This window comes from Trachurus japonicus, chromosome 17, assembly GCF_045865225.1.
Source record: "Trachurus japonicus isolate A0001 chromosome 17, Traja_1.0".
Classification (NCBI taxonomy): domain Eukaryota; kingdom Metazoa; phylum Chordata; class Actinopteri; order Carangiformes; family Carangidae; genus Trachurus; species Trachurus japonicus.
The window spans coordinates 6,648,142-6,669,602 of record NC_140923.1 but is presented as its reverse complement, the minus strand read 5'-3'; the positions used below and the strand labels follow the sequence as shown (position 1 = coordinate 6,669,602).

The following is a 21,461-nucleotide window of genomic DNA, read 5'->3' as shown; positions in this document are numbered from 1 at the left end:
CTTGCTCCGAAGCAGTTCTCATAGCAACCACTGAGGGGCAGTGTATTTTAGAAATGAGGTAAAGGTTAGATGTCACACTTTTAATGTGGGATCACAAGTAGAAGAAGAAAGGAGATGAAACTGGAACAAGTGGTGTGTTTTTTTTCTTTTAATTTGAAATTTGGGACATTTTCTTTGCCCCCCATTCATTCACAAGTCTTAACACTCAATTCTCCAACGTTCTTCCCTCATCCTGTAGGAACCAAGTCAGAGCAGGACAAAGAAATTAAACAGGAAATCAGTCATTTTTTACTTATTGATGTTGAAGCGTAAACATCGCCGATTTCCTACTTTCAGATGTTTTTTTTCAACCTCTTCTGTCACTAATCGACCAGGAAAGACGACAAACAAATAACCTCCTTCACTTGCTCACAACTCAATTAATCCGACTTCCTGTCACGGATGGTGTATTTGGCGGAGAATCCTTTTTCGGTAAGTTTATCGTCGCTGACGAAGATCATGGACAGGACGCTGCTGCGGGAGACCACTGGTTCCGGGTAGGTCCAGCCGCAGTATCTCCCAATGCGGGAACCCACTGAAGGATGAAAAGGGGGTGAGAAGGAAGTAAATAAATGAGGACAAGGTACCTCCAACTTCTGCAGTTCCTCGACTAAAAACATTTTCTTTGCCCATTGATCTCATCCTGATCCAGATCCTGATTGAGGTGGGAGTAAGTCCCTATGTTGCAAGTCCAAGTAGAGTCTCAAGTCTTTGCTCTCAAGTCTCGAGTAGAGTCTCAAGTCTTTGCTCTCAAGTCCCAATTCAAGTCCAAGTCCTAAGATTTTTGTTTCAAGTCCCAACCAAGTCCTAAGATTTTTGTTTCGAGTCCCAAAAAAATCGATTATAATTAATGATACATAAAGATCATGACCACGCCTCAATTGTTAAGTTGTTTATATTTTACTGTTGTACAATTGGGCCGACAATCGTACTAAATATTGAACATGTTTAATATTTACGATTGTCGGCGCCGACTGTTTTACGAGCCGATTGTCGGGAGAATTTAAATCTTAAAACACCACACACCACAGGGGAATCTCATAAAATAATCTTAAGAGCCTAAGATAATTAGGCGATTTTTGTCTTTGGTCGGAAGGAGGAAAATCGGGGCAAAATCAGACAGATTATCTTTATGTGTGGTAGGCATTAGTGTGTTGGCATTAATTATACAGCCAAGACTGATAACAGGAGAGGGTTCCAAATAGAACGTCTCTGGCTGCTACAGTATAACATTGATGTGACACTTTTTTACATATTTTAATATTTGTGCTTGCTGCTTGTGACTTGACTTGAATTCAAGTCTTTGCTCTCAAGTCCAAGTAGAGTCTCAAGTCTTTGGCATCAAGTCCCAAGCGAGTCCAAGTCTTTTTTTGATTTGATCAAGCAAGTCTTAAGTCATCAAAATCGGGACTCGAGTCCCGAGTCCAAGTCCCCACCTCTGCTGATCCTGTCCTCACCTTCAGGGAAGCCGTCCCAGATCTCCAGCGAGTCGTAATCGCACTCTGGGTCCTTGTAGAACCGCTCAATTGCGAAGCTAGTGAACTCCAGCATGATCTCCGATGTTTGGGGAGCCAAGATCATGATGGTGCAGTTGATGTTTTTGGGGTAGTTTTTGGGGAAGTTCGGCGTTGTGATGACGCCCTGGGGATCCGTGAAGTTTCTGGAACAATCTGGAACTAAACAGGAGGAGAAGAGACTGATGAGTGCCAAGATCCATGAGCTATCAAAACATTTAAACTTCTGTTGCAAATAAGAACATAGTCTTAAGTCCTATCAGTTTCGTTTCATCTGATGTATCTCCAGTCGCCATTCGTAGAAAATGAAGTGATCACTAACGACCCATGTGGACCCACAGGTAAAAGGTTGAATATGTTGAGTCATTGGAGAATGAGCAGAATGCCACCATCTATTGATCAAGATAGGAATTACAACAACAGAAAAATAATTCCAGTAGTCGGCTGGCAGACCATTGCTAAGTATAACACACCGTTGGTTGGGACGCCACTCAGCACAGAGGAGAAGAACTATGCAGGATATTTACCTTATGTTTCATTTTTACCTTCATTAAACAGCTTCAGACTAATTGTGATGTTGTAGCTTGTTACAGGGAGAGTGGAATCTCCTTCCAATTCCAATTTCTTGTTTATGACAGATAAGACGACACAAATACACACATCGTAACATGTATATGACAATCCATCGATCCACTGATTGATTATGAAAGGCTTCGTTGAAAACAAATGCACACGACCGGGAGGAGGGTTAGCAAAACAGTGGAGAAGTGACAGCTACTGGCTGGTACGAGGTAAAAAGAAGAATAAATTGTCGAGCCCGTCAAAATTTCTTAAATTCATTAATTCAGACTAAATATTATTTTTTATGGAAAAGCAATACTTGTATCCTGCATCCCTCTAAATACGTCAGTCCGACTGCCCAGAAGTCCGACGGCTCATTTCTCCGACTACCCATTCTGAAGTGTTAAGGTTAGGTTTAGGGTAAGGTTAAGGGTTAGGGCTACTTAAGTCGGAGAAGTGGGAGGTCGGACTAATGGACGCAAAAATAAAGAAATGTATGGTCGGAGAAATGGGTAGTCGGACAGACGTCATGCGCCCCCTCTAAACACCCCGTGCTTTTAATAAGCATTCTCCATAGTCGACCTTTAAGAGAAAATACAAAAGGTTGGACACAGGAGCAAGGCAAATTCTCTCTGAAGTTGAAGGTATTATGGCGCTTTTCCACTACACTTCGCGGCATGGCTCGGCTCGGTAAAGGTGCTTTTCCACTACAGCTGAGTTCTCCTAGTACCTCCTCAGCGGGGGCGGGGGTCGCACGGGGGTGATTGTGGAGGCGATCGTAGGGCCGCATTGTCCGTCTCTCTTTTTTCGATCCGCCATTAGTTTTGTCCAACAGCCAAGAAATCAGAAACGTATGTTTTTGGGGGTATTTTGTGCAGCTTCAAGGATCACTCCACTTTAGTCTGAGTCTACCAAAGTAAGAGGGAGACCTTGATAAGACACAAAACAATGAGTAAAAAGATAAAATGACATTATCACAGCCTGATGACATTGTCATATAGCTTCATGTGACCACCTGCAGACCACAGACCACTACGCACCTTTCTCATAGGTGTCATAGCGAACAGAAAATCCTGCCTGGTGTCTGTTCTCATCGTCAGTCACAATCTTGATGAGGATCTTGTTCTCACTGGACATGAGCGGGGACGGTGCAACAGAACCACAAAATCTTCCCAACAGGGGCGAACCCTCGTCGCCGCCATCGTAAACTTCCAAATAGTCGTTCCTGTCAGAGCAGAGAGGAGATTTATATTTATTTTGTGTTATGCATACAATGAAAATTGAGTTTTTGTGATGGGTCCCAAACCACACAAGACACAAAAGCAGGCAAACTTTACGACCTGTGACCCTTTAGATCCAGGTACTGTCTACACATGTGGAGCAGAGCAAGCGGGGAGAGTGAGCTCTTACTCGCACTGTTTGTCCCCCAGTTCAAAATGAGAATTGAAGTTGAGGACGATCTTCTGAGTCGGTCTAGGTGCACTTATCGCCCACAAACATCGCTGGGAGGAAGGGTATTCTACTGGATAGCCTTCGGTTTTCAAGTAGCTAGGGAAGAAGCTGTTAATATGACCCCCACAGGCATCTGTAGAATAGGAAAATGTGGAAAGTTGTGTAGTGTTGTTTAATGGAGAGAGACACTGACTTTCTGAAGTTGCATCTGAGAGTGCCAGCAGCATCCGAGTGGGGAAACTTAGACGTTCAACTCTGAATCGTCATAAATCCCTGTAGTTTTTATTAGCCTGAGAAAATGTGAATTGGATTTGGTTTGATACACAACATTTGTGCATTGTGTATCATATCATTAGTTCTCTATTTCTTATGAAGGTAATGAAAGTAAAACAGTATTTACATGGTCTAATACCCTACTCCAATAAATGTACATTTGAGGTAGGGTTTAAGGCAGCAGAAATTAGGAGAAGGAAGTGTACTCTATTGCTAATACATGACTTGGTCATGCATTCATAGATCATCTAGGTCATCAACAGATGACACACAAAAATATCCAACAGGTGAATCCTTCCTGTTGCCACCTCATACCCCAACCTCCTGTATGACTCATCACTAATCCTGCTGCTCACACCTACATTGGTCTACAGGGGAGGCTCTCCTTTCACGGATGTTGTAGTTGGCGGAGAATCCTTTTCTGGTGAATTTATCATTGGTGACGAGGATCATGGACAGGACACTGCTGCGAGAGACCACTGGATCTGGGACGGCCAACCCGCAGTATTTTCCAATGCGGGAACCCACTGAAGGATGAAAAGGGGGTGTGAAGGAAGTAAATAAATGAGGAGGACTGGGTAAGTGAAGTCAGAGATGAAGTGGGGCAGTGGAGGTGGAGAAAAAGGACCTCTGTTCTTCCTCAACTAAAAACATTTTCTTTGCTCATTGATCTCATCCTAATCCTGATCCTGATCCTGTCCTCACCTCCAGGGAAGCCGTCCCAGATCTCCAGCGAGTCTAGACCGCAGGTGTCTGGCGCCCGAAAGGAGTACTCCATTTCGAAGCTAGTGAACTCCAGCATGATCTCCGATGTTTGGGGAGCCAAGATCATGATGGTGCAGCTGATGTTGTTGGGGTACTTCTCGGGGAAGTTCGGCGTTGTGATGACGCCCTGGGGATCCGTGAAGTTTCTGGAACAATCTGGAGCTAAACAGTGGGAAAGAGACTGATGAGTGCCAAGATCCGCGAGCTATCAGGTTTAGAGTATAGTAAGGTGGGTGTAAGATATTCTTGTTGTCACGATCAAAAAATGAAAATTTTGGTGCCTTCTGTGGGAAGGTATGTTTGTTTGTATGTTTTTGGGGGGTATTTTGTGCAGCTTCAAGGATCACTCCACTTTAGTCTGAGTCTACCAAAGTAAGAGGGAAACCTTGCTAAGACACAAAGCAATGAGCAATCACAGCCTAATGACATTGTCATATAGCTCCATGTGACCACCTGCAGACCACAGACCACTACGCACCTTTCTCATAGGTGTCATAGCGAACAGAAAATCCTGCCTGGTGTCTGTTCTCATCGTCAGTCACAAACTTGATGAGGACCTTGCTCTTGCAAATAAGGACATAGTCTAAAATCCTATCCGTTTTGAACCTTTTTGGATGTCAAAAATTTTGTATGTTTGTTGTTCTCTAAATGTTCCCATTTATTGCCAGCCCCCATTCCTGGAAATCAAAGCAATCACAGACGACTCATGTGGATCCAAGAGTTAAGAGTAAATACAAATGTTGGACACAGAAGTTTATGCATATGGTGCAGTTAATATTGCTGGTGTACCCCTTGTGGAAGTTCAGTTTTGTGATGATGCCCTGTGGATCTGTGAAGTTGTTTCACAAAACCTTCCCTATACCCAAACAGTTCTTCTGCCAAACCCAAACAAAACTATGACCAGTTGCAGTCCTGCCAGAAAGGCTTTGAGGCAAACAGTCCGTGTACCAGGTCATTACAGTTTACTGTTTGGGCAACCTTGGAAAACATTGCCACCTAAATTTCGAAGTTCTTTTCATGTTCTATTAGTAGGGTGTTAGTTTTGTCGAACAGCCAAGAAAACAGAAACGTGTTTGCTTTTGGGGTTTTTCATGCAGGTTCAAGGATCACTCCACTTTATTGTAAGTTTACCTCTTCTCTTCAAATATTTGGTCATCATGTCCCATGCTGTAGTAAGACTGAGTCTACCAAAGTAAGTGGGGACCTTTACGAAGACATAAAACAGGAGTAAGGTTCCCGGGTTCACAGCCTGAAAAAGGACATAAGACGTCTAAGTGGGAAGTGGGACTGCCACTGCAATCTTAGTCAAAGGACTTAATGTTCGACCACTTGTAATGAGGGTTAGGGTTAGGGGCGCAGTTGGTAGAGCAGGCGCCCCATATACAGAGGCTACAGTACTCACGGAGGGAACCAGTCATCACCTACCAACATCCGTCAGAGCCTCCATGAAGACCTGGCTGAGGAGGACCAGCAGCAGTCCACTGCGCACCATCTTTAGATCGGACCACAGGAACAAACAGACGTGGTTCTGGTGGTGGAGTCACCGGGTTCCTGCGACCTTCAGCCCAGATCTTTGCTTCTCTGTCTCTTTGGGAACTTCTCCAGATCTTTTACCCCTTTATTTCTGCTCTCGCTCTCTCTCTACAGCGACCAGAGGCTGCAGCAGAGTGAACCAGTCTGTCCTTACAGGCTTTAGAGTGGGCAGAGTCCACGCCCACACCTCATCTGTGCCAGAATGATGTCATTCTCTCCCTCTTCCATGAGCTGCATGTGTGGCTTTGTCCAAATCACCATGTGTTGATCTATCTGATTGTACGATTGGTTGATAATGAGAGAATCTGCCAGAATATTAGATGTAAAATAATTGTTTAACCCTCAGGGGTCCCGGGGTCCTTTTTTAGACATTTTTTCAATTTTTCCTTTTTGATTTGCTGATCATTTTGGCTGTGTTACAGCTAAAGGTATAGATTTCTGCAAGGAAGTTTCTTTTTTGGACAAATTTTTGAAATCAAGTTTCTTACACATAGTTTGAAGTGAGTACTTCATGCACACAGCAGAGAGCACACTCTAATGTTTTATTTTATGTCTTAGTCTATAATAATCCTAATCATGATAAGTGTCACTGTTTTCCTACATTTCCCAGAATGCCTGAACCTGAAGGAAATAATATTAAAACACACAACTTGATCAACCTGCAGGTTGCACCTCCCTATAGATGGTACACAGCAGTCACACTAAAAAAAGAAAACGGCCACTAGATGTCGCCCTACATCGACACTATGGGGTGTGATAATGTGCTGCTCAAACAACCCATGGACTTCACAAGTTAACTGTAACAAAAATATGAAAACATTTTAATCGTCAACTGGTCAAGATGTTTCACCGATCCTCATGTTGGAGAAACTACTGCACAAGTAATTTAATTAATTTATAGCCGTTTCAGTCGCAGTTTCAAGTGGATGTTCAGTTTACTGTTGATATTTTATTATATTTTCAATTATTGTCATAATGTGAAGCAGTGAAACGTTCATGTAAGTTTGTACTCAACTCTTTAATTTGTGTTTTAAAACAATATTTATATAACAACAAGCATTATGAATACAGTCACTGAACAGAAACCAAACAGAGAAGGTTGTCTGATCCTTAAACCTCAGAAGTCATCATCTTCATCTTCATCATCATCACAGATAAAAAACCATGTGATGAACTCTAACCAACTTGATCTCCTCATGTTCTTCGGTTCAATTAGGTGTTGTGAGGAAACATCCCAGTTTACGAAGATAAGGAGCAGCTTCTTTGAAATCTCACTCCTCCATCTGTCGGCATCTGCAGAGCTTTAAGTCTGAGTCCTGCTGATAAACTAGCTTCTGTTCCCACATTAGAGTCATGTAACACTGTCCAGACACCATTTCAGACCGGTTCTGACAGTCCAACAAAACCCGTGTCTAACATATACGTCTTGCTCCGAAGCAGTTCTCATAGCAACCACTGAGGGTCAGTGTATTTTAGAAATGAGGTAAAGGTTAGACGGCACACCTTTTAATGTGGGATCACAAGTAGAAGAAGAAAGGAGATGAAACTGGAACAAGTGGTGTGTTTTTTTCTTTTAATTTGAAATTTGGGACATTTTCTTTGCCCCCCACCCTCCCCCCATTCATTCACAAGTCTTAACACTCAATTATCCAATGTTCCTCCCTCATCCTGCAGGAACCAAGTCAGAGCAGGACAAAGAAATTAAACAGGAAATCAGTCATTTTTTACTTATTGATGTTGAAGCGTAAACATCGCCGATTTCCTACTTTCAGATGTTTTCTTTCAACCTCTTCTATCACTAATCGACCAAGAAAGACGACAAACAAATAACCTCCTTCACTTTCTCACGACTAAATTAATCCGACTTCCTGTCACGGATGGTGTATTTGGAGGAGAATCCTTTTCTGGTAAGTTTATCGTCGGTGACAAGGATCATGGACAGGACGCTGCTGCGGGAGACCACTGGATCTGGGACGGTCGACCCGCAGTATTTTCCAATGTGGGAACCCACTGAAGGATGAAAAGGGGGTGTGAAGGAAGTAAATAAATGAGGAGGACAGGGTAAGTGAAGGAAGAGATGAAGTGGGGCAGTGGAGGTGGAGAAAAAGGATAAATCAGCTTCAAAAACTGTGACAACTTCTGCAGTTCCTCGACTAAAAACATTTTCTTTGCTCATTGATCTCATCCTGAACCTGTCCTCACCTTCAGGGAAGCCATCCCAGATCTCCAGCCAGTCGTGATCGCAGGAGTCTGGGTCAATAAAGAGGTGCTCCATTTCAAAGCTAGTGAACTCCAGCATGATCTCCGATGTTTGAGGAGCCAAGATCATGATGGTGCAGTTGATGTTGTTGGGGTACTTCTCGGGGAAGTTCGGCGTTGTGATGACACCCTGGGGATCCGTGAAGTTTCTGGAACAATCTGGACCTAAAAAGGAAAAGAAACTGACTGAAACTCAGAAGTTGAAGGTATTAGTTTTGTCCAACAGTTTTTTGGGGGGTATTTTGTGCAGCAGCTTCAAGGATCACTCCACTTTAGTCTGAGTCTACCAAAGTAAGAGGGAGACCTTGCTAAGACACAAAGCAATGAGTAAAAAGATAAAATGACATTATCACAGCCTAATAACGGTGCTATATAGCTTCATGTGACCACCTGCAGACCACAGACCACTACGCACCTTTCTCATAGGTGTCATAGCGAACAGAAAATCCTGCCTGGTGTCTGTTCTCATCGTCAGTCACAAACTTGATGAGGACCTTGTTCTCACTGGACATGAGCGGGGACGGTGCAACAGAACCACAAAATCTTCCCAACACGGGCGAACCCTCGTCGCCACCATCGTAAACTTCCAAATAGTCGTTCCTGTTGGAGCAGAGAGGAGATTTATATTTATTTTGTGTTATGCATACAATGAAAATTGAGTTTTCGTGACGGGTCCCAAACTAGACACAAAACCAGGCAAACATTACGACCTGTGACCCTTTAGATTCAGGTAGAGCAGAGAAAGCGTAAAAAAAAGAGTTCTTACTCGCACTGTTTGTCCTCCAGTTCAAAATGAGAATTGAAGTTGAGGACAATCTTCTGAGTCGGTTTAGGTGCACTTATCGCCCACAAACATCGCTGGGAGGGAGGGTATTCCATTGGATAGCCTGGGGTGGTCATGTAGCCAGGGAAGGAGTTTAAATGACCCCCACAGGCATCTGTAGCATAGTAAAATGTGGAAAGTTGTGTAGTGTTGTTTAAAGGAGACATATTCTGCCCCTTTTCCACAAATTAAAATAGTTCCCAGGCAGTGCTTAATTTGTCCATGTGTAGGTCCCGGAACAGCAGCCTCTTGGTGTTCCGGGACCTACACATGGACACGGGGGGTATCCAGATATCCAGGACATGAACCCTGGTCCTTCCTGTTCCCACCTCATACCCCAACCTCGTTTGTTATCCATCACTAATTCTGCTGCTCACACCTACATTGGTCTACAGGGGAGGCGCTCCTTTCACGGATGGTGTAGTTGGCGGAGAATCCCTCTGCAGTGATGTTGTTGTTTGTGATGACGACCATGGACAAGATGCCGCTGTGGGAGGTCACACGAGGCGGGGACAGCAAGCCACAGTATTCCCCAATGAAGGAGCCCACTGGTGGTCGAAGGGAGGATCAAGAGGAAGGTCAGTGACATCAAAGGAGATGGAAAGTTAAAGTTAAAGATACTTTATTAATCATTTGCAAGAAATTACAATGTTACCAGCAGCGGAAGACAACACAAGCATGCATCATGCACAAAAATACACAAGGGTACTTTTATTTTTTTACTTTTTCCTTTACTTTGACCTGAACTTTTTCGCCACTTATCCTGGGAAAGGCTTTGTGACGACAAAACAACACAATCTTTAAATTTGAGTGTGTTGTATCAACACAGGACCTCGACAGAGCTACTGCCACTGTTTAAGAATATGTGGTAGAAAAGAAGAAGAAGCAAATGTCCTAACTACAAAGGAATCATGCTTCCCTCAATGCCCTGGAAAGTCTTAAACAGAATCCTTGCTCTCTTTCCACCATCCCAGATTTCAATCGATTTCTCTGAGCCTGATCCAGATCCAAATGCAAATCCTCTCCTCACCTGCAGGAAGGCCGTCCCAGATCTTCACCCGGTCGAATTTACAGGAACTGAGCGACAGAAAGAGGTCATGGACTGATTGTATTTGTAAAATGGTGTCCTCCATTTTGAAGCTGCTGAACTCCAATTCAATCTCCGAGTTCTGGGGAGCCAAGATCATGAAGGTGCAGTTGATGTTGTTGGGGTACTCCTTGGGGAAGTTTGGTGTTGTGATGACACCCTGGGTATCTGTGAAGTTTCTGGAACAATCTGGACCTAATTTGGGGGAGAAGAGAGACTGATGGGTGCCAAGATGTGTGAACTATCAGGTTTTGAGTGTAGTAAAGGTCCATGTACGTTCAGGTTGTTCATTGTTAAATTTTAAACCAGTAGGAAAAAACTGAAAACAGAACCATATTTCTAGTTAAATAAATAAAAATGTTTGTGCTTTCTGTTGCAAATAAGGACATAGTCTAAAATCCTATGAGGTTTGAACCTTTTTGGATGTCGAAAATTTTGTATGTTTGTTGTTCTCTAAATGTTCCCATTTAATGCCAGCCCCCATTCCAAATCACTAAGTTAGCAAAGTCAAGCAGAATTTGAATCCTAGTTTTCTGAACTCTAACTTTCACCCACCACAACAGTCTTTTTTTAAGCGTGGGCACTGTTGACAGAAGCGTCCTGCCAGAAAGGCTTCGGGCAAACAGTCCGTGTACCAGGTCATTACAGCTGTTTGGGCAACCTTGAAAAACATTGCCACCTAAATTTCGAAGTTCTTTTCATGTTCTATTAGTAGGGTGTTAGTTTTGTCGAATAGCCAAGAAAACAGAAACGTGTTTGCTTTTGGGGTTTTTCATGCAGGTTCAAGGATCACTCCACTTTATTGTAAGTTTGCCTCTTCTCTTCAAATATTTGGTCATCATGTCCCATCATGCTGTAGTAAGACTGAGTCTACCAAAGTAAGTGGGGACCTTTACGAAGACATAAAACAGGAGTAAGGTTTCCGGGTTCACAGCCTGAAAAAGGACATAAGAGAGGAGGGCTCCTCTGCATCTCTGCCATAAAGTGTGATTACGTCCGACCGTGAAAGGGAAGTGGAGCTACCGCTGCAATCTTAGCCAAAGGACTTAATGGTCGTCCACTTGTAATGATTGAAAGGTACATTTTGGGGCGTGTTGGTAGAGCAGGCGCCCCATATACAGAGGCTACAGTCCTCACGGAGGGAACCAGTCATCACCTACCAACATCCGTCAGAGCCTCCATGAAGACCTGGCTGAGGAGGACCAGCAGCAGTCCACTGCGCACCATCCTTAGATAGGACCACACAAACAAACAGACGTGGTTCTGGTGGTGGAGTCACCGGGTTCCTGCGACCTTCCGCCCAGATCTTTGCCTCTCTAGGTGCGTTTCCATTACCCCTTGAAATGCGCAAAACCTAAATATCGAAATTAAAAACTGGTAATGGAAACACCTACATTTCGAAAAAACTCTCAAATATCGCAACAAAGTTTTTACGCTCTCATGAGGTGGTTTTTGAGACGTATCGATACAAACTTGTATCGCAAAAGTGTAATGGAAACACTTTTTTCGCTTTTCTACACGTCACCGGCGTCAGCGGAGTTGTGTGTGTCCACGCTGTGTTGGTTTATGTCACTTGAGGGGACAAATGAACCACATGTTTTTTGTCATGCATTGCTGACCTGGGCATTGTTTCTCATTAAATTAGAAAAACATTTCCTATAATTCCCCTTTTCCGTGCATGGTTGAAGGAGATTGGCTCACATCCACGCTCCCACTCCCTCCTGCGCCGACATGTCCCCTTAAGTCACATAAACCAGTACGGGTGTGTGGACACAACCACCTATATTGTTGTCAGCGCCTCATCACCGCTGGTGTTTAAAAGGCTCTGTTCTTTCTGCAGTCAGGTTAAAGCGCACATCCGCCGTGTTGGTAAACAAATAATCCCTATATCAACGGAGGCAACCGTGCTTGATCAGCTTGGGTTGGAGGTGGTGCGAGTGCGGGCCAGCGGGGACAGAGGAGGGGGCATTCGGGCTTCAGCGCGGTGTGGAACAACTGGCCCTAGTGTGACTGCGTCCTTATTTGTGGCCGCGGCGCTGCCAGCGCCACACTGGCTTTGCCTTTCAGCAATCAAGCGTTGTTTTCGTCTTTGTTAAAAACAATAACAGCAACAGCTGTCTGGGTGCCGTCACCATAGAAACGCAAGACGCATTACGGCTCATTCGCAAAATACCTTTCAATGGAAACACCCGCAAATGGTAATTGCACTTTTTCGAAGTTTCAGAAATATCGCTTTTATTTTGCGAAAATCTGTAATGGAAACGCAGCTACTGTCTCTTGGGGAACTTCTTCAGATCTTTTACCCCTTTATTTCTGCTCTCTCTCTCTCTCTACAGCGACCAGAGGCTGCAGCAGCGTGAACCAGTCTGTCCTTACAGGCTATAGAGTGGGCAGAGTCCATGCCCACATCTAATCTGTGCCAGAATTATGTCATTCTCTCCCTCTTCCATGATTTCAGGGGGTCCACAGAACTTTGTCTGTTCTGAGGTTATCAAATTATATATGTGCATACTGAAACTTTAAAATCCTAATAACACACCCAATTAGATAATCAAAATCATGTATAAACATAGACAACAGGAACAAAAACCTACAACCTAGCTGCTTATAGGGACATGATAACAATTATGACACAACAAAGGATAATGGACAGAAAGATAAAATAAAAATAAAACAAAATAGAATTTCAAAAAAATAATAATTCAGAATGGATTCAAAATGTATATGGGGCTCCTCGTTTAACGGCTCCAGCTTTTATCAACAGTTTATTTTTGTAAATAAAAGTTTGTATCACATTATTCTTTTGATGCATCTGTGCAGGCAGGGGTTGTGAATGTGGGGAGGGGGGGCTGGCTTGTCTTGGACAAAAGCAGGGGGGGGGGGGGGCTTCAAGGAAAAAAGGTTGGGGACCACTGCTATAGATGGTACTCAGCAGTCACACTGAAAAAAAAAACGGCCACTAGATGTCGCCCTACATCGACACTATGGGGTGTAATAATGTGCTGCTCAAACAACCCATGGACTTCACAAGTTAACTGTAACAAAAATATGAAAACATTTTCATCGTCAACAGGTCAAGATGTTTCACCGATCCTCATGTTGGAGAAACGACTGCACAAGTATTTAATTAATTTATAGCCGTTTCAGTCGCAGTTTCAAGTGGATGTTCAGTTTACTGTTGATATTTTATTATATTTTCAATTATTGTCATAATGTGAAGCAGTGAAACGTTCATGTAAGTTTGTACTCAACTCTTTATTTTGTGTTTTAAAACAATATTTATATAACAACAAGCATTATGAATACAGTCACTGAACAGAAAATAAACAGAGAAGGTTTTCTGATCCTCTGCAATTTACTCTTTTAGTATGAAGTCATCATCTTTATCTTCATCATCATCACAGATAAAAAACCATGTGATGAACTCTAACCAACTTGATCTCCTCATGTTCTTCGGTTCAATTAGGTGTTGATGTGAGGAAACGTCCCAGTTTAGGACGTTAAGGAGCAGCCTCTGGGTTTAAAAACACAGGACTTTTATTTTGGTGAAATCCCACTCCTCCATCTGTCGGCATCTGCAGAGCTTTAAGTCTGAGTCCTGCTGATGAACTGGCTCCTGCTCCCACATTAAACTCATGTAATAATGTCCAGACACCGTCTCAGACCGGTTCTGACAGTCCAACGAAACCCGTGTCCATTAAAGTCCTTTAACGTGAAGTCGGTGCCGAAGGCTTCGGGTGGAGACGTCGGGTCAGCAGGAGGAGATCTGCTGCTTGTGCATCCACCTCTTCTTCAGCTTCTCTGATTTGGCTTTTTGCTTCGAGGCTGGAAGATCAAAAACTGAGTGAGTGACAATCATGGAGTCAAAGCTGTATCTAGGATCTGACATGGATAGGCCTGGGACGATAATCAATAAATCAATTAATCGCACGATAAATGAAAATGAACTCGATAGTTTTTCCGGCCTCGATAAATCGCCATGTGCATGCGCACTTACAGTATTTGTTTTCCTGGTCTCTGGCCTCCAACCAGGCTGGATGACAAGAGGCTTCACCCTGTGCATCGGTCTCAGCACCTGGGCCGTTTGTTTTGCAGAATGAAAGGAGTGAACCCTCTTTTCAGTCATCCAGGATCTTTGTTTCCCAGAATGCATTTTGCAGCAACCGGCAGCGCTAGCTGTAAAGCTAAGCAGCTAAAAGCTATTTTACTGTAATTCTTGCTGCCGCGCTGTTAACACGTCACTTTTTAAAGTTTTAATATTTTTTCATGTGAGAAAGTCACAGTTTAGATCCCCAGTCTGTGGTCAGTTTATCCACATATCGCCTGTTAGGAGATTTCCTCGACGTTTTTGGAGCTAATGTGGTAGCAGCAAGCAGGAGGAGCGGGGCTTCCCACAGTCTGCAGCCGTCTGCAGCAGCTCACTGGCCGGTCAACCTCCGTCATTGGGGGAGAAAACGACTAAGAAAACTTATCAGCAGGTTTTTAGAGGTTTACCACCGGCTGGTTTAATACTTTTTAGGAGATAAATGCTGGTCTCATTGATGAAATCTTACATCTGTGGAAGTCACATTAGTTTGTTTGAATGAAAAGTGGAGCTTCAGCTGTGTAACGTTATTGGACAGAACAGCTGCACTGTTTATTATTTTTTGTTTATTTTATTTATTTAGTATAGTAGCTATATAAGTTCTCATTCATTCCAAAGTCATTCCAATTACAATGGTTAAAAAAGATACTCATGAGAAATAAAATTTTAATCTTATTTAACTCATTGAGTGCCGCGCTCCTTTCCAAAGTTTTAGTCAAGTGTACCGGCAAATTAGACCATATTTGACTTTTTATTTTAGAGCCATAGTGTATTCTATATTATTGCCACCAACACATACTGTAGCTCATTTGAAAGGTTTAACTTTATCCTTCAAATGGCCACAAACCGTTTGTTTCTACGTGCCTCCGTTCCTGAGAAAAGTCAAGCTAAACATGACTGGGTTTCACCAAAATCCCTCCTTTTTTTCTAGAAAAGGAGATAGAGCGTCTTTTATGAAAGCTGCGCTGTTTGTGTCTGTCGCTCTTCTCACACTCGCATTTCTGGATCAAAGGGCTCGTATAAGATAAATATACACAACAATTGTTGTTCTATTCACAAAACCACCATCGGGGGCGGGGGGGGCGCCACTAAACAGCAATAACACAGACGCACCGTGCCGTGTCACAGCCTCTCGCCGCGGAACGTGAGGCTCTGCCGGCCACAGCGGCTCGCGAACACCGGTCCCGCCGGTGGTCACGGTCCTTCTGTGGTACGGGTCGGTGGTGCCGGTCTGCTTTGACCCAGAGACCATCAGATTTTACCGCGGGAGGACTTTGGGGAGGACACGGTGTTGCTCCAGATGAAGACCGGGCGGGACAGTGGGCTGAGAGCTTCCTGGTTCAGCTCCCAGCTGCTGCAGCCTCGCGGGTGAGAGCGGAGCAGCAGCGGAGCAGCTGCTGCATCTGCATGCAGAACTCCGTTTGCAGAAGCTGAGTTATGATAAAAACTTCCAGATCATGAGCTGTCATGTGACTTTGATCGTCATCTATTTCAGTTCTCCTCGTCGTAGAGTCCCCAAATTTACATATAATGTGTATTAAAGTGTCTATTTTCATAATTTAAAAAAAAAGCAAAAAACGAAAAATTTCGTTTTTGGCACTCAACGCATGGGAACGAAAAACGAGAAATTACGTGGTTGGCACTCAATGAGTTAAAAGGGTCTACTTGCATTATTATGAAATATTATTATTATATTAGTGGTTAATTTGTTCTCATAAAAATGTGTCAATAATATCGTTTATCGTCAATAATTTGTGGGACAATATATCGTCCAGCAAAATGTATTATCGTCCCAGGCCTAGACATGGATCATCATCTCTAGGTACTGATTTGTTTGATTTTCTCAAAGAGGGAAAAGTGGTGAAGGGTAAACACACATTCAGGTGAAGGCGAATTCAAGCTTAAAGTTGGGAATGTGTCCGTCGTCGTCTGCAGGAGGAATCCCAGAGGGACGGAGGCCTTCAGTGAGACGAGACGGGACGTTGCTGTAGCAAAGCTCAAATTGAGGCAGATCATGGTCTTGACAGACTACTGCCACAGAGTGTAGCCTGCAGGGTCACTGTCTAAACATCAACAACGCTCTCTTTATCGTCTTATTTCTTTCTATCAAACAACAGCAGGATGTCATTTCTATTTCAGACTTTTCACATCTTTTATTTTATCCCTATTTATTAATACAAATCATCATCTACCATCCATATTTTAAATATTCTGCAGTCGAGACCCGACAAGGCCTCCTCTCTCAGTCTGAGCTGATCACAGATATCCAGGGAACAAAGTCGAGGTTCGACCTGAACCAGCTTGTTAATATTTGAAAACTCTCACAGCCTGCGTAGGACTTTTAACCTACAGCCTTAAAAAACCTTCTTTGATTTGGGGAAAATGTGGAAATCGCTTTGGGATTCGGTCTCCACGGTTCAACCGTCCTGAACTTACCCCAGTCCTTCTTGACAAACTGCACGGCTGCACTTTTATCCCTGCCCGTCTTGTTCTGGAGGGAGAGCATCTCGTTACCTGAAAGAGGGAAAAGACATGGAGGGTCAACGCATTCAGGTGAGACAAAGACAAACTCTTAAAGGGATAGTTCAACATTTTGGCAAATTGTCCCATTGCCATAATCGCTATAGTCATAGTAGTAGGTTTGTTACCTTTAATTGTCAGTGCAAGCTATTTTTAGAACGGCGGAGCAGAGCGGCGAGCTGCTCAGAGCTACGCTACGGAGGCTCATGGGATTTCTTGGTTTCCCTCATCAAACTCATCAAATACACAATCCAACAACTCCAAAACGCTCTGGTGGACAAGTTGTGACCTGCACATTCACCACGCTATGAGATAATAACACAACGTCGGGGGCAGTTTTCCGGCAAGCAGTCTCTGTATTTACCTCTTACACCTCTGTCTGGTAACGTTGTGTTATTATCTCATAGCGTGGTGAATGTGCAGGTCACAGCTTGTCCACCAGAGCGTCATGGAGTTGTTGGATTGTGTATTTGATGAGTTTGATGAGGGAAACCAAGAAATCCCATTGGCCTCCGTAGCGTAGCTCTGAGCAGCTAAAAGAGATTCTAGAAATAGCTTGCATCGACAATTAAAGGTAACAAACCTACTGCTATGACTATAGGGATTATGGCAATGGGCCAATTTGCCAAAATGTTGAACTATCCTTTAAAAGGCTTAAAGTTGTGAATGTGTCCGTCGTCGTCTGCAGGAGGAATCCCAGGGGGACGGACGCCTTCGGTGAGACGAGACGGGACGTTGCTGTAGCAAAGCTCAAATTGAGGCAGATCATGGTCTTGACAGACTACTGCCACAGAGTGTAGCCTGCAGGGTCACTGTCTAAACATCAACAACGCTCTCTTTATCGTCTAATTTCTTTCTGTCAAACAACAGCAGGATGTCGTTTCTATTTCAGACTATTCACATCTTTTATTTTATCCCTATTTATTAATACAAATCTATCATCTACTGTCTGAGAAGATGTGTGGTCTATCTTCTGCACTGTCAACAACGCTGCTTCTTACTTGTGGTCCTGCAGCTTCCTGGTCCGTAGAGTCGGGACTGGATGAAATCCTTGGCCGCCTGCTGCTGGAACGTCGCCGACTCTTGCTCGTCCTTCAGCGTCGCCACCGTGTAGTTTCCCTTCAGACTGACAAACAGGAAGGAGTCCAGTGAGACGACACTCAGAGCAAAGGTTGACTTGATTATTTTGTTTTTAAAGTGTTTTTTTTTAACATACTTTCGAGAATGTGCCTGTTTCTTTTTCCTTTTCTTCTTCCTGCTCTCTCCGTCTTCATCGCCCTTCTGCTCCTCCTCTTCCTCAGCTGGTGACGACAGGTTGAATTAGGAGAAAAGAAAAATAAACACAGTCGGTCGCGCTGATCCGAGAGTCAGATACATGTATGAAATATGTCAGAGGGCTCATGGGAGGTGTCCTCACCTTCGTCTTCATCATCTTTAGACTGTTTCTGTTTCCTGGAAGATAAAGAAGATTTAAATGTTCACCGAGGAAGACAGATGGATCTAATAAAATGTAAAAAAAAAAACAAGAAAAACAATGAGTGCAGACTGAGTCCAGACAATAAACTGACTTTGAAGAAGCTGAGTCGATTTCCTCCAGCAGGTCGAGCGGTAACAGTTTTCTTTTCTGTGGGAATCAGCAGATTATTTTACATCCACATTACACAGGACGAGACAAAACATGAGGTTGTACTTTGCTATGGCAGCAAATAAGCATGATGAGATTGGTTTTATCATAAACTTAATGTTGAGTTGCAACAATTAATTTATTTGTGATTTTCTTTAAAGCTACAGTCCCCAAACAATTTTCTTCTTTCTGTTTCTTCAGAAATGAGATTTAGACACTTCTATTTTGTCACAGGTGAAAGTGACAAAAAGGAGAGGAAACTGAGCTGCAACAATTTACTCTATAAACAGAACATTTATTTCATCGTTTTACAAAATGATACAATTTAGACTGATATATAGACAAACAAAAAACAGTAATCACTACTGCTTGAATGCCAGATATTTGCTTTGTGTATATAAATCACATGTTTCTGGCTGTAGTATTCTAACAGTTTTCACAACATGTAAGCACACGGACAAACCTTCTGTTCCTGAAACAGCTCCTGTCTCTTCCTCCTCTTCTCCTTCAGCTCCTCCTTTTCTCTGCAAACACAAACAAGACACTAGAAGTTATTGATTCAGTGGTTCACTGTCAAACAAACTGTCATGATTGGTGTTTTATCTGAACAGATCATCACATCAAACTCAAACTTAATCTGCCTTAAAACACGGAGCTGCTGCTGCTGTTCTGCAGAGCTGTTGGACACGGATATCGACATGGATACAGATCAGCTATTAATAAAATCCCACGGCTTCTCAAAACATTATAATACTAAACACTTCCACATATCTTATTATTACATTAACAGAAGAAGCTCAGTGCCCATGCTGATATGGATAAATATTAGGGTTTTCAAACGGTTTGAACGTCAGAAATAAAGTTTTTAATTAAACATGTAGCTATTTGCCCATGTCTTTGAAATGTTGAGACTGTTTCATTCTGATATAATACATGTTTTTTTTTTTTAGATGCACACTGTAGTCTCTCTGTAGTCCAGTGCAATATGTTTTACACAAGTTTCTAAAAAGCAGTGTTTTCCAGGCCCCTTGTTGTGAATAACAGGAACCTGTCTACAAAATATAACTGAATGTGGCCAATAAAGTCTCTTTATGTAACAAATACAAATGTTTCTGTATTTTGTATCAGATTTTAACATGTTTTACAGACATTTTCAAACTGACATGTCACAAAGGCCGACCCCTGATATATTACCCCAGAATAAATCAGATTATAGCTCATCTTTTTGTATTTATTCTGCCCACATGCACGAAAACGAACTAGGACAATGTATTTTGCATGCACCAGCCCCTACTACTATACATCCACATGCAGCCAGTTAGCCGGTTAGCTGGTGGCTAATAACTCACCTCCTGGCCGTGTCCAGCGCCTGCTTCATGCTCCGCAGCGCCGCAGCCCTCGAGTCCTCAAAGGTCACTTCTTCTGGCGCCTCGTCGTCGTCACTCGGCTCCAACATTAAAGTCATGTTGTCTGCCTGGTTTTCGTCCTCCGCTGCCGTCTTGGAGGAGCGTGAGGTTGTTTTCCCACGTTGCTTCTTCGCCATGTTGCTCGCGTGACGTCACAAGACCGGAAGGAGGGACCGGACGTCACGTCACGTCACCGCAGCCAAATAATATTGTAAAACAAAATTAATTTCAAGTCTGTATTACATGTTGAATCAAACAAGAAATGTATATCAGCGATTGAATTTTATTCAAATTATATTAAGTAATCTTGTCTGCCTCTATAACTTGTTCTATGTCTTTAATTTCATTTTTTTAAGGTCTCTCTTTTTTTTAAATAATTTATTTCTTTTATTAGACATATTTATTTATTTACTTATTATTTTATCATCTCTATATTTCTTATATTATTTATCTAGCTACTATATATTAGTTCTTTAAATGTTTTGATGATGTTTACCTTTGTCATGTCTTGGAATGTCTGTTGATTTGTTTTTTTGTTCCTTGTTCATTTGGTGATGTTATTTGATGATAAATAAATATTATTAAAAAAAAAAAAAAAATAATAATAATTTCATTGTCCTCTCTCTGTGATTGTGAAAATAATAATAATATAAAAAAGCTGTTGAAACGTATGACCTCTGTAAGCTTTACAAAATATTTATTTAAGTTTATCTTTTTCCTGGTTTCCTGTCAACCCCTGGCTTATTTATGACGGCTTGGTTGTGTATTAATGTTGTATACACTCATTTCATCAACTGTATTCAGTCCTATGTATACTGTTGTTGTCAATAAAGATGTTTTAAAAAAAAAACAGAAAAAAGAATTTCATTGTTGTTATTTCTATGAGCAATTTATTTTAAACTATCTTATTTTGAAATGTATTGTGCGTTTTTTTGCACTCTTTTTTGTCAGAAATATAATCAAACAATAACAGATTACACACTATAAAATAAATAAATAATATTGAATGACAGAATAACCACAGACTGTATCTTACTGACTTCCGGTGGGACCATATGAGGTTTGTTTGGTTGTGTATAAGCATTTGAATTCTATATGTACTGATATATAAAATATAAAATGCATGTTTCGTATGTGTTGTGAACAAATACAGTCTATGGTTGTAAATAGTTTTAAAGTAGTTTTTTTCAGTGGTGGACAGTAACAGAGTAAATTTACTTGAGTACATATCCAGAGGATTCGTACTTTACTTGAGTATTAGATTTCTTTGGTACTTATTACTCTTACTTGAATACATTTCCAAGACAAATATTTTTATTTTTACTCAAGTTAATTTCTGGGAAGGCTGTAAAGTACTCTATTGGACACAAGCTGTGTTTGTCAAAGAAGGAAACCCTAACCCCTAAAGCACATCAGTGCAGGTGGTTTCAAAGAGTTAATTCTCAGAAACAAGAGTTAACTTCTTGTCAGCCGATGGAGTTAGCAGCCCCCGCCCTCGTCATGGATCTATTGGTCCTCGTC

At 42.3% G+C, this 21,461-nt stretch overlaps 4 protein-coding genes across 5 annotated transcripts in view; 1 reads left to right on the top strand and 3 right to left on the bottom strand.

Annotated features, from left to right (window-relative positions):
* LOC146969927 (tripartite motif-containing protein 16-like) overlaps positions 1–21,461 on the top strand; it is a 279,242-nt gene that overhangs the window by 215,036 nt on the left and 42,745 nt on the right. The window lies entirely within an intron of this gene.
* Positions 121–6,314, bottom strand: LOC146969935 (neuropilin-1a-like). Its single transcript, XM_085804085.1, has 7 exons — positions 6,030–6,314; positions 4,545–4,766; positions 4,202–4,366; positions 3,525–3,699; positions 3,155–3,339; positions 1,497–1,715; positions 121–574 (listed from the first exon to the last, which is right to left on the bottom strand). Exons 1-7 carry the CDS (start codon positions 6,094–6,096, stop codon positions 420–422), a joined length of 1,188 nt encoding a protein of 395 aa, XP_085660211.1. The 5' UTR covers positions 6,097–6,314; the 3' UTR covers positions 121–419.
* Positions 7,754–11,618, bottom strand: LOC146969934 (neuropilin-1a-like). 2 transcript variants are annotated; one of them, XM_085804084.1, is made up of 7 exons: positions 11,467–11,618; positions 10,250–10,501; positions 9,603–9,767; positions 9,163–9,334; positions 8,812–8,996; positions 8,340–8,561; positions 7,754–8,147 (listed from the first exon to the last, which is right to left on the bottom strand). In XM_085804084.1, exons 1-7 carry the CDS (start codon positions 11,531–11,533, stop codon positions 7,993–7,995), a joined length of 1,218 nt encoding a protein of 405 aa, XP_085660210.1. In that variant the 5' UTR covers positions 11,534–11,618; the 3' UTR covers positions 7,754–7,992. The 2 variants fall into 2 exon arrangements, with proteins under 2 accessions (XP_085660210.1, XP_085660209.1); XM_085804083.1 differs by having other exon boundaries at positions 7,755–8,147; positions 9,597–9,767.
* nol7 (nucleolar protein 7) lies at positions 13,543–20,112 on the bottom strand. Its single transcript, XM_085804760.1, has 8 exons — positions 19,884–20,112; positions 18,998–19,058; positions 18,479–18,534; positions 18,328–18,362; positions 18,127–18,211; positions 17,912–18,036; positions 16,827–16,904; positions 13,543–14,131 (listed from the first exon to the last, which is right to left on the bottom strand). The coding sequence occupies exons 1-8, from the start codon at positions 20,075–20,077 to the stop codon at positions 14,058–14,060; spliced, it is 708 nt and encodes a 235-aa protein (XP_085660886.1). The 5' UTR covers positions 20,078–20,112; the 3' UTR covers positions 13,543–14,057.

What these genes read in the sequence shown, in the direction of transcription:
- LOC146969935 (XM_085804085.1), bottom strand. Translation starts at nt 6,096, where the DNA reads ATGGTGCGCAGTGGACTGCTGCTGGTCCTCCTCAGCCAGGTCTTCATG. An exon ending in CTGGGGGACAAACAGTGCGA is followed by an intron (nt 3,340 to 3,524) that starts GTAAGAGCTCAC and finishes CTGCTCTGACAG; the next exon opens with GAACGACTATTTGGAAGTTT. An exon ending in CTATGACACCTATGAGAAAG is followed by an intron (nt 1,716 to 3,154) that starts GTGCGTAGTGGT and finishes CCTCCTGTTTAG; the next exon opens with TTCCAGATTGTTCCAGAAAC.
- LOC146969934 (XM_085804083.1), bottom strand. Translation starts at nt 11,533, where the DNA reads ATGGTGCGCAGTGGACTGCTGCTGGTCCTCCTCAGCCAGGTCTTCATG. An exon ending in GGAGGCTCTGACGGATGTTG is followed by an intron (nt 10,502 to 11,466) that starts GTAGGTGATGAC and finishes CCCCCAAATTAG; the next exon opens with GTCCAGATTGTTCCAGAAAC. An exon ending in CTATGACACCTATGAGAAAG is followed by an intron (nt 8,562 to 8,811) that starts GTGCGTAGTGGT and finishes TTTCCTTTTTAG; the next exon opens with GTCCAGATTGTTCCAGAAAC.
- nol7 (XM_085804760.1), bottom strand. Translation starts at nt 20,077, where the DNA reads ATGGCGAAGAAGCAACGTGGGAAAACAACCTCACGCTCCTCCAAGACG. An exon ending in AGCTGTTTCAGGAACAGAAG is followed by an intron (nt 18,535 to 18,997) that starts GTTTGTCCGTGT and finishes TGATTCCCACAG; the next exon opens with AAAAGAAAACTGTTACCGCT. An exon ending in GTTTGTCAAGAAGGACTGGG is followed by an intron (nt 14,132 to 16,826) that starts GTAAGTTCAGGA and finishes TTGATCTTCCAG; the next exon opens with CCTCGAAGCAAAAAGCCAAA.